At 36.5% G+C, this 16,065-nt stretch overlaps 1 protein-coding gene across 2 annotated transcripts in view; it reads right to left on the bottom strand.

Annotated features, from left to right (window-relative positions):
- The window catches only part of Dmd (dystrophin), a 1,759,261-nt gene that overhangs the window by 543,750 nt on the left and 1,199,446 nt on the right, over window positions 1–16,065 (bottom strand). For both annotated transcript variants that reach the window (XM_041642825.1, XM_041642826.1), the window contains one exon: window positions 3,488–3,642. In XM_041642825.1, the coding sequence (XP_041498759.1) occupies window positions 3,488–3,642 (155 nt within the window). The remainder of the gene's footprint in view (window positions 1–3,487; window positions 3,643–16,065) is intronic.

The raw sequence follows: 16,065 nt of genomic DNA on the forward strand, positions 1-16,065 counted from the left end.
TCCTGACACCTCTTATCTACCTCTGTCAACCATCTCTCTTCCCTGCCGTTCCCCTTTCCATCTTCATTTATTTTTGTTTTGTTTGGAGAGCCAATAAATTTAATGAGGGCCATCTGTGTGACCTTGGACTTGGCATTCTCATTTAGAACCTTGTGGGCTCATCAGTGCTTTTTTCATTTACCTATGTAATCAGAACAGGTTTCAGGCGTAGTCATTGTGTGCTGAGCTAAGTGCTTGGTGATGTGATGGTGGACAGCTGCTGATGTGCTTTCAATAAGGAGTCAACATTCTCAGAAAGCAAAACCCCGCAAACACTGAAACATAGTGTCATGAGATAAACACTAAAATAGCGTGGGGTTTTATGATTGACATAGAAGACTTCCTGAAGCAATTAGCATTGAAACTAAGACCTTGATAATGAGCAGAACATAAACACCCAAAGACTGAAGAAAGTGTACCAGTCAGCAGGTAACAGAGAAAGCATAGCTAAAAGGAAGTGAAAATAGGTCACCATCAGTTGTGTGAGGCCAGGTGGAGAAGGAGCCAAGTAGAGCAATCAATTAGGCTAGAATTTTGAGACAAGGCCAAATCTTACAACACAGCATAGACTGTGCTTTAAAATCAACAAATATGGGCTGGGTATGTAGCTTATGGGAAGAGTATATGTCTAGCATGCACAAGAATTTGTATTGCATTTTCAGAATGGAAAAAAAAGCAATGAATAAATTAGAAATGTCATTAAAATAGGGAGGCAAGTGAACTACAGGAATTCAATGAGTGAATAACAAACACCCCAGAGTCTACATAGAGAAGGGGTTAGAAAGGAGGAGGACTAGAAGTGAATCAAGTATGGTTATTTTCACAATTTAAACAAGACATCGTGGTAGAGGAGAAGAGACCGAGAAAGGAGACTGGCTTTGAAAGATATATAGATAACAAATAGTTTTCCTAAAGCTTAACAATGATATTTGTAGTGGGAGGGATCGAGTGTGTCTCCTAGATTCCTAAAACAAACAGCTGAATGAGGTGCAGTGCTCGTTGGTTAGGAATCATAGGGGGAAATAGTTCCATTTGGAGAAAAAGCTTGGTGTAGAGGAAAGACGAGTTCAGTTTTGGATCTATTCAATTTTAAGTTCCTGTGGGAAATTAAAACAGAAAGTAAACAGTAGGACATACTGGTCAACAATTGAAGAGTGTCTTCAGTTGAAAATATTGATTGGACGTCATCATCATATGACTGAAAACACACAGATCGATACACATCACAAGGGGTATAAGTAGCTGGAGATAAAAGCAGGGAAGATACTTGAGACATTCATCAAAAGTAGCTTGGTGAACTGTAGATTGTGCATGGGCTGAGAATATAAACAGAGATGAAGACATTGAATTTGTTATTTACTCATTGGGTAAGTAATTTGTTCCTCCCTAAGTAGGCAGTTTTTTAATTTTGTTTTTGAGACAGGGTTTCTCTGTGTAACATGCAGTCCTGAAACTTGTTTTGTAGACCAAGCTGGCCTCGAACTCACAGAAATCCACCTGACTCTGCCTCCTGAGTGCTGGATTAAAGGCATGTGCCACTACTGCCTGACCTAAGTAGGTAGAATTTTGTTTATTGTTTTTTTGTGTTTTTTTTTTATTTTCTAGTTGTTGTTTTTGGAGAGGGAGTTTAAAGACAGGATTTCTCTGTAGCTTTGGAGCCTATCTTGGAACTCGCTCTTGTAGACCATGCTGGCCTCAAACTCACAGAGATCCTCCTGCTTCTGCCTCCCGAGGGCTGGGATTAAAGGCATGCACCACTACCGCCCAACGTAAGTATGGAGTTTTTAAGGAATGAAGCCTACAAACCAGAATCAAAAGCCATTTTCCCAAAGAATCCAAAGACTTTTCTAACGTGAAGAAAGACCTGAGACAACTACAACATTATGGATCATGAAATTATGAAAAGAAGGGCCCATGAAAAATCACAGTGTAAATAGACTAGACCAACTCCCAAATCTCTATTTTTTCATGAGCAAGAAGCTTTCCTCCTCATCCATTCATAGTTTATATCCCATAAATTCACCACATTACTACTTGATCTTAACTCCCTTACCCAAAGAAACGTCTGTTTGAGATCTTCCCTGTTTGACAAGCCTCAGTGTTTCCTGTGGGGATCTAATGGTTAACATTTTAGTATCAGTTAGTTTTATTTGGATACTTCTTTCCAAACCTACTATGTCCTTGTTAACAAAACAGTTAACACATCGGCACTTGCAGAAGACTGACCCTAGACCCTGTCCTGAGAGGAAAGAGGAACTAGGCCGAAGTTTTCCCCTAGTATTGGTCCCTTTTTAAAACGTGTTCTTTCTTCACTGGGGTCCTTTGGATAGGGTTCCAGTGTAACTTTTCAACTTTAGATTGAATCTTCTTTCTGGAATTCAGTGCTTTATTTCTATGGTCACGAGCTTAATCAAACTCCCTAGGAATTTTCACTTTCCATCCCTAGTTCAGGTTTGCATATAAATAGCTCATTACTCCTAAGACTTTTTTTTTCTCATAGTTTAAAATCTATTTTATTTTTCCCCTCCATGCTAAGATTTTTCTCCAAATTAGAATTGCCTAACTGACTTTTCTGGTAATTCATGGGATTTACTTTTCTCTGTTATCCTGCTCCTCATTATACAGGTACAATTTTTTTTTGCCTCTGTTTGCATGCACAATTAAAAAGAAGAGCCCAACAATAATTAATCTATAGTAGCACACTCAAGGTAAAACTTTGTGCAAAAAGAATCATTATTTACCAACTCCTTATTATATAATCTGCTTTAGCATGAGCGGTTGTGTCAAAGAAAGGGGACAGTTTTAGCCCTCATTGTCTTTAGACTCATTTGTGAGACAAATAAAAATAATTAATTATGAGATTCATGTTTTATTAATAGAGTATGCATCAATGTAAAAAAAGCCCAACAAGATTAAAATAGTTTATAAGAAGATGGGACCTAATGTGAAGAGGTAGTGCCTCTAAGAGCAGTTAAATTTTGTTATACTTTGCATATCAAGTCTTCGTTGGTAGCTGGCGAATCAAGTCATTGAGAGTTGCTTATTCCATCAATGGATCAACCACTCCGTTCAAAATTGGTTGGTATTATAGGAAGGAGGTTGAAACATTCAAAGCTGGGACCAAAGTGGAGGAAGCAGCTCACTTAACATATGACCTCCAGAGGGCGCTTGACCCCAGCCACTTCCACTGCTCTTCTCTGGTTTGCTTTTTGATTAATTGCTTAGCTCCACCATTGTCTTTGTTATTGGGGGCAAATAATTTCACTTCACCAAATGCCAATCTTCTCCTCATTAAAACAGGACAGGAAAGCCAAGCTTTTGAGCTGAATTAGCGTTTGTCATCTCGTATTATCCCCAACTGTAGTTTAACAGAGCAGTCCTGTCCAGGCGGGGTAACTGCTCCTTTATTACAGTTGACAAATTGTTTGAGATACAAAGTAGTTCTTACCTTTTATGAATATTTCCCCAGGAAGCATTGATATTCTCTGTTATCATGTGTACTTTTCTGGTATCATCTGCAGAATAGTCCCGAAGAAGTTTCAGTGCCAAATCATTCGCCACGTCCACCTTGACCTGCCATTGGCGGAGGTCTTTGGCCAACTGCTATAGGTGTGCATAGAAAAAAAAATTAATGTCACTTTTCATCCAGCGATATTCCTAGGTGGATAACTCTAAATATTTCATAAATAGTTATTGATTCTACTGGTCACAGCATGTCTCCTCAAGCCACCTGTCACGTGAGTCAATCAGCTATCATGATGTAAATTAACATGCTTTCCATGATGAGATTTCAAATGCAGGATCTTAAGCATTCACTCCGTTCAGGTAATTCAATTTAGTACCAATAAGTTGGTAATAAAACAAGCTTAGTTTTTTAATCATAGGAAAGAATAAATTATAAAAGACTCATTTGTAATTGCTTAGAATGTGACATAGAGCAAAATCATGTGGACGTTTCTGGTATCATCTGCAGAATAGTCTCAAAGAAGATCCAGAGCCAAATCATTTGTCACACATCTACCGCTATCTGCCACAAAACATGCATTTCCTCCCTTCATTAACTTGTTGAATTGTTTATGTAATTAGTGCCATCTACTGGCATTTAACAAACTCTGCATACTGAAAATGATGAACAAAAAGAGGACTGTTACCACACAGTTTCTGAAGGATTAAAATATTTTAAAGATCCTCTACTTTAATATTCGAATACAAGGCAAGATATAAAACTCTTTCTAAACCAAAAAAAAAAAAACCTGAAGTGTTTTTCTTTGTTTGTTTTTGACAGTTGAGTGCAATCCAATCAGCCATTTCTTCATTGGAAAGAAGTCACCCAAGGTCATGTACATATGGAAGCATATCAGGCTACCACTTCCACATATTGGCGAGATCTACACATTAAGGTAGAATTAAAGTGTTAAGAAATTTATGCTTAATACAGTGTGGAGGGGGGAAGGTATAGGTGCAAGAATAGAGAAATATAAACAGGCAATGAAATGAAGTGTCAGAATAAAGTCATTTATAAAAGAAACTTAACTTACAAGTAACAGAAATGCATTAAATCAAGAAGGTATAATTTGACAATAGTTAACCAAATTTCATATAGGGGAAGACTAGTGAAATCCTTACATTCTATTTTTGGAAACATAATATTATAACAATTTGGCAATAAACACCAAGTGACCCCATAATAGCACTTATTATTTTTTTACCCCAACAAAATATTCAAAAAGGTATGTGTATTATAACATTAAAAATTTCATCAAAAGACTAATTTTAATATTTACTCAAGATGATATTAGAAAATAACCAATAATGTGTATAATAATCATGGTAAAGAGAACATGATTGGTCTGAGGCTATAACTCAGTGGTAGAGTTCTTGTTCAAGGCTCAGGTCCAATTCCTAGTACCTAAACAAACAACAGAGACAACCATGCTTTTCTTGCAGCAAAACAGAATGCATTTTTAAAAACTCAGTATGAACAGAAGAAAAATGATCATAGAAGTTTCTGAAAGTAAGAGACTTTTTTTTTTGGATTTGTGAGACATTTTTATTTAATATTTTTTGCTTTGTATTAGCATGATGTTTATATGCACAAAGGAAAATCTTGGTATTTTGGTATAATTCAATGCATTTGTTTGGACTTCTATCCCTCACAAAGTTAGAATTTTTATGTAATCCACCATTTCTCACTTAATTAGAATATTCTATTTTGGAATCAGCTAAATTGTAGCACTTACTGTATAGAGCAAATAGATTCAGCTTTTCAAGCTATTATTAAAATACTAAAGTGCTGTGAAAGCAGAAGGGAGGAAATAGAGTGAGGTAATGACAGAGAGAGGAAGAGAGGGACTCTCTTTTGGCACAGAACATGGTTGTTGGTATCACAAAACAACTGAAATCTATCCTTGTGACATGTCAGTCTTTCTTCAACACTTCTTTTACCAAGAACTGCTAAACTGATAAACAAGAAATAGTTCCTGTTTCTACTTTGCAGATTCCCATCATAAGTACAAGCTATGTGGATGTGAATTAATCCCACGAGTGCTTCTCTTTCTAAAAAATTCCTCAAATACAAAATTTTCTTTTCATTTCTTATGTTTAAACATATTGAAAGTCTTCACGAATCTTGAGTATTAATTTTTATTTTAATGTTTGTCTTCTTTGACTTTATATATGTAATATATATATATATATACATAAACATATGAAGTCAAGTTGAAGTGTGGGTTATAGAATGTACCTGCTGGGTAGCCCTGCTGAATTAATTGCTTAATAATTATATGACAAAAGGAAAAGCTATCCATGAGTCAGCTTTCTCCTTTGTTAAATGTGAATATTTTATCTACACCGAGAGAAGAGTATGTGGGAAAATGCCTGGAAGAAAAATTACAAGAAAAAAATCATGTGAAACAAAGCTCTCTGCCATAGTCAAAGACTTAAATAAATACTACCTATCACTATAATTACTAGTGATGTGATTACCATGACTGCTGTTAAAATCTCATGTACAGTCACAGTGAGAGTCCCTGCTGAATGCAAAAGAAATGGCTTCCTATTTTATAGGCATTGTAGGGATACAACAGCTGGATATGTTCCTCTTTACCTTAGAAGATAAAAGAGAATAGATAGCTATAGAAATAAAATTGCAATGTTATTACAAAACTTTTCTTATATCAGGTGATTGGGGATACTTACCTACCAGTGAAATGAATACTTGTGCAAAGTCAACTTGCTTTTGGAAACTCTAAATGAATGTCTCAAAGGGTCTCATGATAAGCTGTGAGGAGCAACAAAAAGCCCCTTTCCAAGGTTTGCCTTGCCTGCTTATTGTCTTACAGTTTTATCTTAAGGAACGGAATAACTTTGTATGTCTCTGTTTTATTTTCTCAAAAAGAGGATGGAGCTACTAACTGCCTGTGCATCAAGCATGTTGTGAGAAGTGTGCAAAATCAAAATCAAATTGTTCAGAAAATTAGAAAACAGGATCTTAATACTATGTACACAGCTCATAAGTCAATAATAATCAAATTAAAAATCCATAGGCTCTTAAAGGGTATGTATAGAGTAAGGGACTAGTGGGAACAGGTCCATCTCTTTAGGAAAGGGAAATAAAATATACAGATATGAATGGAAGTGGGGACAGAAACGAGGGGGTCAAGTAGGGAGGGAGAAGGAAGGGAGAGTTGTGACAGGGGATACATAGAGAGACAGCTAAAATTAAGTGACATTTGAAGAGTAGTATGGAAACCTAAAACAGTCAAAACTCCCTAAAATATATACATTTATGAAGGTGACCTCAATGAAACTGTCAAATAATTGGGAGAGACAGAATCCCAACTGCCATCTATTGCCACCAAATAAAGCTTCCAGTACCAGAATTTTGTTACATCTAATTGCATCGTTGGTCAAAGAGTTCCCATGGGAATTTCCAAACAAGATAGGCTGTTGCTAAGACTATAAGTTGCTCTTCATAAACTGATAGCAAGGCTCTGTTGCTGAAGATAACACCCACAAAACTCATTGAATACGGATGTGTTGAATTGTTGCCTACATAGAACCTTCACCACTATGTTCCAGTGTCTTTGGTATAAAAAAAAAAAAAACCTGGCACACTGTGTAAGGAGAAATGTAAGCACCAGCACCAAGACATCCTCAAAGCCTTTATCCACAATGGTGTACTACCTCTAAGATATGTTAAGGCAATGGTAACGTAAAACTGGTGAGAGTGGCCAAGCAACAAATGGTTTGACTTAAGGCCCACTCGATGAGATGGAATCCATACCCAATCCATACATTCCTTAGTTGACCAAGAACCTGAGACTAGATAGCCAAGAGACTTAGGGTAAAACCAAATAATACCTGTCTAAAAAACAAATCAAAACAAAAAGAACAATAAAACCCCCAAACTCCTCTGAAAAACAAAACAAAACAAAAAGGAGTGATAAAACGACTCCCTAAAGGGGTTCTGCTATACTCATAGATCAGAGTCTTGCTCAGCCATCATCCTGTAGCCGATAAGAACAAATACAGAGACCCACAGCCATACAGTATGCAGAGTGAGAATCCTTGAATCACCCAGTCTTAACTGGGGTGTCTTCATCAATTCCTTCCTTTCAGAGCTTAGGGAAACTAAGAAGAGGCACTAAAGAAGAGGCAGAAAGACAGTAAGAGCCAAAAGGAATGAAGGACACCAAGAAAACAAGGCCCTCTCAATCACCATGAGCAGAGCTCATATGAACTCCCAGAGACTGAAGCAGAATGCACAGAGCATTCATGGTCTTCCCCAGGTCCTTTGCATTTACATTATGACTTCCAGTTTAATGCTTTTATGGAATTGCTGAGAGTGTGAACGAGTGGATCTCTGATTCTTGCGCCTTTTCCTTGGCCCTTTTTCTTCTATTGGTTTATCTTATCCAACTTTGATGTGATAGTTTTGTTCTATCTTATTAGATATTATTTTGTCATATTTAGAAATGATTAAATACATGCATACATGAATGAAAACCTAGCTGCTAGACAAAAGGTTACCCACGGAACTGTCATTTAAGCCTGTTTGTGAGAGGAAAAAATAAATTTTCTTGAATATACAGAGTATGTGAACCAGGAGCAGTTGACCAACATACAATGGACTCGACAGTTTATTTTAGAGTGTTGCTTTATTGGTTTTGGTGTTATATTTTCTTTTTGTTTATTGAGAAACAACTTTAAGTTGGATGTGTAGGGAATGGGAGAGGATCTGGAAGGACTTGAGGGAGGGGGAAACACAATCAAAATAAATTTGAATTTAAAAAATGTTCTATATAATAAAATACATAAAAAGTTTTTGGTTGTTGAATATTTGTCATTCTATCCGGATATTGTGTGCATGTCTCTCTCTCTCTCTCTCTGTGTGTCTTGAACCAAGGGATTCATGGAAAATTTTGGTTCTATTAGCCAACGATCAAGAACTCATTATCTCTTAGATCTATCTTCTGTTCTTGCTCCACACAGTAATTTACATGGAGTAACCCTGGTAAGAAATCTGTTTTCCCCAGTTCTTTCTGTGCGCTGTTGTCTTGTTGGATCAGGCCAATAGTAAACACTGGCATAAAAGAGAGTAGCAGAGAGGTGGGGTTGCTTCAGCCTAAGAATTTCTCACATGCACTGTGTAGCCACAACACTGCTGGAGTTAGTATCTGATGGTTATGGGTTTTGGGCATTTGTAGTTCTGAGTTTTCAGGTTTGAAAGTGTTATCATCTTCTTTAAGTTGTTAAATCTGGAGTTACCTATCTCCTGTTGTGTTTTTCAGCTTCTTCAGTAGCTATAGACCCACTTCTTAGAATTACACTTCTGTTTGAAATATTTGCTGTGGTATCCAGACTCCATCCTGACAATATCAACAGAACGGAATGTCACAGCAAATGACCCTACCTATGCTTCCACAGAGGTCATTTAATAGACCAATCATCAGATTCATAGAATATAAGACTTTCCACCTGTTCAGTCTCAGGGGACAACAACTATTTTGTTCCTGAATGCTTATTTCAGCATCTGGGTTCACATAGGGGCTCTTCCTCCATGTGCTCCCTTTCTCTTTGTCTTTCAACTACTTCCTGCTTTGTGGGGTCCTTCTCTGCAGCCTTCAATCAATAGCGACTATTTCTTCTTTAAACAACAGATTGTGACTGGGATTGTTGTCTTTCCTTTTGCAGTTATACCATTCAGAAATTACTGCATTGCTTCCACTTTTGTCATGCAATTCTGCCTTCACCGTTCTAAGAAAACTGTTCTGTCAGACATAACTGCAACAAAATTGATTACTGTCCTAAATGCATCCTTGAAAGTTGATTTATCTATTTGTCTGTCTGTCTGTGTGCTGTGTAAGCCAGGCACATCACGGTATGCATGCTGAGGTCAGAGGCCCCTTCCACCTTGACAGGTCCTGTGGATTGAGTTTAGTTCATCAGGCCTGGTGATAAGCACTTTTATCTGCTAAATCATCTCACTGACTTTATTTATCTCTGCCTGCAAACTCTGAAGTTTCTCCCACAGATGGCTAAGTTTAGCATCTTACCATAACGTTGATCTTGACCATGTTGCTTCGTCTAATTTGAACAAGAAGTTAACGGGACCAGAGGCTTAAAGTGTGTTTTCAGTGCATATACGACCCCACCACCATAAGATTGATTTGCCCTCAGCTAGCTTAATGATCTGAGCAAGAGGATATTGAAATGGCACATGGTAGTACAGCTACTACAATCCATCTGAAGCCCCTCTCAAGTTGTAACCTAATAAACAGGCAATGCATACTTATTTTTGTCGGATACTTGCATTTCAAGGTTGTTTGTTACTGCAACTTTTGGAAGGAAGTAGTTAACTGGTTTTGTTACCAATGGTCTGTACCTCTGGGAAGTCCCAAACTTGTCTTTTAATTGATTTTCACTAGCAGGTACTATCGACTACTCTCACTTCCTTGGAAGGTTTTTCTTTCCTTGGCTCTCTCTATTCTCTTATAGAATGCAAGGTGTTTTTGCCTGTCTATTAAATATTATTATTTATAAACTTTGTATCTGATTCAATTGTCTATTCCTTCTGATTTTAAACTGATTCTCAACTAGAAATGGAGAAAGGGGTTACATCTACCTCCAACGTAGATACCTCATGAAGTCCCCTTATTCTTTAAATTTCCACCTTCATTTCTCTTTCCTTAATTTATGTCCTCATCATCTTTTGCTCACATTTTGCAACAACAGTTAGTTAACTCACTTTTTCTACATTCAAACTGGCCTTCAACCTACATATAACTGTCTGAGTTAATTTTTTGCAGTGAAAATGTTACCTTTGATGTGTCCCTGTGTAAAATGTTTAAGCTACACAAAGAACAAAATTCTAACCTTCCCTCTGCTAATACATACCACAAGCATAAGTAGCACACCTATGTATCCACTTTCAGCTTTTGTTAACGTTTCTTTCCTCCTGCAATTTTGCAATTGTTCACTTAACAATACAAAAGTTCTTAAAGTTATGACACTTTTTTAAGATGGTAAAGTCGGTGAAAGACATCACAAAGTGCAGGTATCAGGGCTCAGGATTCAATCTAGATGGATGACATATATTTACATATAAATAAATTTAATGGAAGTAATTATATTTGCTGTACTTGAACTTTGAAGAACACAAAACTGCTTTCTCAATGATTATAACATTTTCAGAAAATTATTGTGCAAACTACAGCAAGGTGTTCATAGGAAGCAGAAAAAAACATTTGTTTTGGTTCTTTAAAAATGAAACAATTTAGCTATAAATAAGAATTAATGTTCTGAAAATCTTTATTGGGCAAAGTAAAGTTAATTCCGTTCTTTACAGTGTGAATTAAAATGACCTATAAAAATCCTTTATGGATTTATAATAGAAATGTTAAAATATGTGCAAGAAAGCTATTTCGAATGTAAAGCCTCTCACCATTAACTCTAAGACTCATCTATTAAACCTTTGACATTACCAAACAATTCTGTCTCACAAGGTAACATTCCTTACAGGATACTATTTAAGAAAATGGCCCTCATTTTCCAGCTTACTGGAAATGATTAATCTTTCAACAGCTCTGAGGGTTCCATACCAGTGCTGCTACTTTTTGTCCTTTCCACAATGACTACAAGCTGAGAGCAGGCTAGTAAATGTGTTATCGGCCAACCCATTAGAGTTCCATTATTTTCTGTCTTACATGGCTTCATGTAATGAATTTTTATAATTAAACTAATGGCACACAATTTATTTTTCCCCTCTTTACTTTCAGGCCCCATTTCTCTTCCAGCTTCTTTGGAAGAAGTTTTATACAAAAGGAAGGGAGGAGAGTCCTCCAAGTGTTTCATTACCTTAATTTCATTATGACATTTTGGAAAGCGTTCTCTTTATTTGAGCTCTCACTTTAATTTGCTGACTTTATTAAAAGGCTTAAGCAGTGTTGTAATTAACAAGTCATCCAGATATCCCAGGTTTCTAAGAGAAGTCTGGTTGACAGCGTGTAGAAGGTGTCCAGTAGAACCAGCCCCAAAAGAACATCAGAAATCCCCAGAAAGTAGCATTTTCTTGTGCTACCATCCCTGAATTTCTAGGTAACTTTTCAAATCCCATGAGTGTCCTACGAGAGATCACATTTACAAGTCTCTCTTGTCATGAGATTACATATCTGCACTTTTAAAACCTAGACAAAAATCTGTAGTCTTCATTGATATACCTATATAATTTTAAAAGCAGATTTACCATTACATAATCCACCTATTAAATACACCCATTAAAATAGTATGCATTTTTTTCATTGATTAACATTGATGTGTTACTGTTCCTATAATCCGATTTTGGAACAGTCTCTTCTCTATAAAATAAAACCTCATACTAATAATAGTAACTTTCCACTCTCCATTTTCTTATCCCCAGTTATTTCTTGTATTATATATATGCCGATAGAGACAATTATATTTTTGACTGGGTTATATCAATTAGCTTAATGACTTTGAGATTTATCTATGTTCTAGTATTAGCATCATAATGAATTTTTATCATTTAGGAAGACTTAATTTTTGGATGTACCATATTTTGTTTATGCATTCCTTTGCTGATGAACAGATGGGTTGATTATGCTTTCTGGATATGATGGTTAATACTACCATCGACCTCTGTACAAATTGTTTGTGTCTATTTTTATTCCTTTTGTGTATATATTTAGCAATAGAATGCTAATATTTATATTATTGTAAAATGTTGAATATTTTCCCATTGTTTTCACAGTTTATTTATTTTCCCAATTTGTTCATTCATTTGTATGTTTTCTTGAGACAGGGTCTCATTACATAGCTCTGGCTGTCATGAAACTTGTTTCCTTCCTTCCTTCCTTCCTTCCTTCCTTCCTTCCTTCCTTCCTTCCTTCCTTCCTTCCTTCCTTCCTTCCTTCCTTCCTTCCTTCCTTTTTTCTTTCTGTTCTACATCCAATCCCAGTTTCCCTCCCCTTCTCTCATCCTATATCCCCCATCTGCTTATCAAAGAGGTCTCCCCTATGAAGTCAATGAATTCTGTCCCATCAGCTTGTTGAGGCAGGACCAATCCCCTCCCCGACTTCTCACCATGCCTAGACTGAGCATGGTATCTCTCCATAGAGAACGGGCTCCACAACGTCAGTCCATTCATTAGAATTAGAGCCTGGTACCACTGCCATGTCTCCACATACTGCACAAACCACACCACTGTTGCCTGCATTCAAGGAGGGGGCTAGTTCTGTCCTATGTTCCCCAGTTATCAGTCCAGATTCAGTGAGCTCCCACTAACTCAGGCCAGCTGAGGACCTGAAAGATGTTGGACTGGGCCTTGACAGGGGGAAGTCAGAGGAAACTCTGGTGGAGGTTCATAGCGATCCTGACATGGAACTTGTTATATAGCCCACACTGGCCTGGAACTTTCAGGGATCCTTCCGACTCTTTGTGTCAACTGCTGAGATTATAGGTGAGTATGATCACATCTGAAAATATTCATCATTTAAAATTCTCATCAAATATACAAGGGTTCCAATTATTCTACATCCCATAGTCTGACTTCTTTATTTTAGCTATTCTAATGAGTGCAAAGTACTATTTCATTGTTTTTCATTTATATTTTCTCATCAATAGTGATACGATATTATGATTTATTTAAGGTTGTCTATTTCCAAAAATTTTTCTATTAAAATAATTTCTGTATCTGGGTCATTTATTTGTATTTTTGTAACTGAGTTATTAGAGTTTAAATATTTTTTGAATATATTCTTCGTCACAGATACCATTTAAAATATGTTTTCCTTTCCTGAAGATTATCTTTTAAGTTATTGGCATTGTTTGAAGTGTAAAAGTTTTAGTTTTGATAAAATATAATTTGTGTGTCTTTTATTACATTTATTTTTGGTCTGCATCTAAAAAGATAGTATCCAACAGTATTTTGTACCCCTATGCTTTCTTGAAATATGTTAAAGTTTTATGCTTTTGTGTTTATGTGCACATGTGTGTGAGTGTGTGTGTATATGTGTGTGCTGTGTATGCAACTTCATACATGCATATGCAGACCAGAAGATGGTGATTGATGTCTTATTTTAACACAGTGTATCTATGCATTTGAAATAGGGTCTCTCCCTGAATCTGGATTGCTTTTCTTGACTATGTTGGAAGTCAGCAAGTCCCAGTGATCCTGTCCCTCATCTTTTTAAATGAGGTTGATAGGCAATTAGTGGACACTCAGCTTGATACATGGATACTGGGATTCAAATGCTAGTACTCATGATGGCAAAAGTTTAGTTTACAGAAGCAACCCCAAATATTCTACCAAGGAACTTCTATAACTCCTAAACACTTTCAGTAATATAGCAGGATACAAGATTAACTTGAAAAAATCATTAGCCCTCCTGTACAGAGATGATAAATGGGCTGAGAAAAAAATCAGAAAAACACCATCCTTCATAATAGCCAAAAATAGCATAAAATATCTCTGAGTAACTCTAACCAAAGAAGTGGAAGACTTCTATGACAAGAACTTTAAATCTTTGAAGAAAGAAATTGAGGAAGACACCAGAAAGTGGAAAGCTCTCCCATGCTCTTGGGTAGGTAGAATTAACATAGTAAAAATGGCAATCTTACCAAAAGCCATCTACAGATTCAATGCAATGCCCAGCAAAATCCCAGCAAAATTCTTCACAGACCTCAAAAGAACAGTACTCAACTTCATATGGAAAAACAAAAAAACTAAGGATAGCCAAAACATTCCTGTACAATAAAATAATTTCTGGAAGCATCACAATTCCTGACTAAAACCTCTACTCCAAAGCTACAGTACAGAAAATAGCCTGGTATTGGCATAAAAACAGACTGGAAGACCAAGGGAACCAAATTGAAGACCTAAATATCAATCCACACACCTACAAACACCTGATTTTTGACAAAGAAGCAAAAATCATAAAATGAAAAAAGCATATTTAACAAATGATGCTGGACTGGATGTCAACATGTAAAAGAATGAAAATAGAATCATATCTATTACCAAGCAAAAATTTCAAGTCAAAATGGATCAAAGACCTCAACATGTAGCCAACCACTCCAAACTTCTTAGAAGAGAAAGTGGGAAATACACTTGAACGCATTGGCACAGGAGACCACTTACTAAATATAACCCCTGTAGCACAGACATTGAGAGAAACAATTAATAAATGGGACCTCCTGAATCTGAAAAGCTTCTGTAAAGCAAAGGACATGGCCAACAAGACAAATGTCAGCCTACACAATGGGAAAAAATCTTCACCAGCCCCACATCAGACAGAGGTCTGATCTCCAAAATATACAAAGAACTCAAGACATTGGTTATCAAAAGAACACAAAAATCCAATAAAAAATGGAATACAGACCTAAAAAGAGAACTCTCAACAGAGGGATCTGAAATGGCTGAAAGACACTTAAGGAAATGGTCAGCATCCTTAGTTATCAGAGAAATGCAAATCAAAATAACTCTGTGATTCCATCTTACACCTGTAAGAATGGCCAAGATAAAAAACACTGACGACAAATTATGTTGGAAAGGTTGTGGGGAAAAGGGAATACTTCTGCATTGATGGTGGGAGTGCAAGCTGGTACAGCCCCTTTGGATGTCACTGTGACAATTTCTCAGAAAATTAGGAAACAACTTTCCTCAAGACCCAATAATACCACTTTTGGGTATATATCCAAAGCATGCTCAATCGTGCCACAAGGACATGTACTCAGCTATGTTCATAGCAGCTTTGTTTGTCATAGCCAGAACCTGGAAACAACATCCATGCCCCTCGGACCGAAAAATGGATAAGGAAAATGTGGTACATTTACACAATGGAGTACTACACAACAGAGAAAAACAATGAGATCTCAAAATTTGATGTAAGGTATACGAGGGCATCTCAGAGTTGTTTTGATTTGCATTTCTCTGATGGCTAAGGATGTTGAGCATTTCCCTAAGTGTCTTTCAGCCATTTAAATTCCTCTGTTGAGAGTTCTCTGTTTAGGTCTGTACTACACAACAGAAAAAAATAATGACATCTTGAAAATTGCATGTAAATGGATGGATCTAGAAAACATTATATTAAGTGAGATAATCCAGACTCAGAAAAAATATTATCGCATGTACTCACTTATGGGTGTTTTTTAAACATAAAGCAAAGAAAACCAGCCTACAAATCACAATTCCAGAGGGCCTAGACAACAATAAGGACACTAAGAGAGACTTAAGAAGATCTAATCTACATGGGAAGTAGAAAAAGATAAGATTTCCTGAGTAAATTGGGAGCCAGGGGACCATGGGGGAGGGTTGAGGGGAGAGGAGAGGAAGAAAGGGGAGCAGAGGAAAATGTAGAGCTCAAAAAAATCAATTATAAAAAGAAAAAAAGAAGTGATTTTAAGTCCTGAGCTATCTTCCAACTCTTAACACTTTAGTTCTTGTATTCAGTTTTACATTTCATCCCCAAATATGTTACTTTTTCAAATAAATAAACTTTAATTATT

This window comes from Microtus oregoni, unplaced genomic scaffold (genome assembly GCF_018167655.1).
Source record: "Microtus oregoni isolate MIOR12 unplaced genomic scaffold, Mior012 000079F_ref0000094, whole genome shotgun sequence".
Classification (NCBI taxonomy): domain Eukaryota; kingdom Metazoa; phylum Chordata; class Mammalia; order Rodentia; family Cricetidae; genus Microtus; species Microtus oregoni.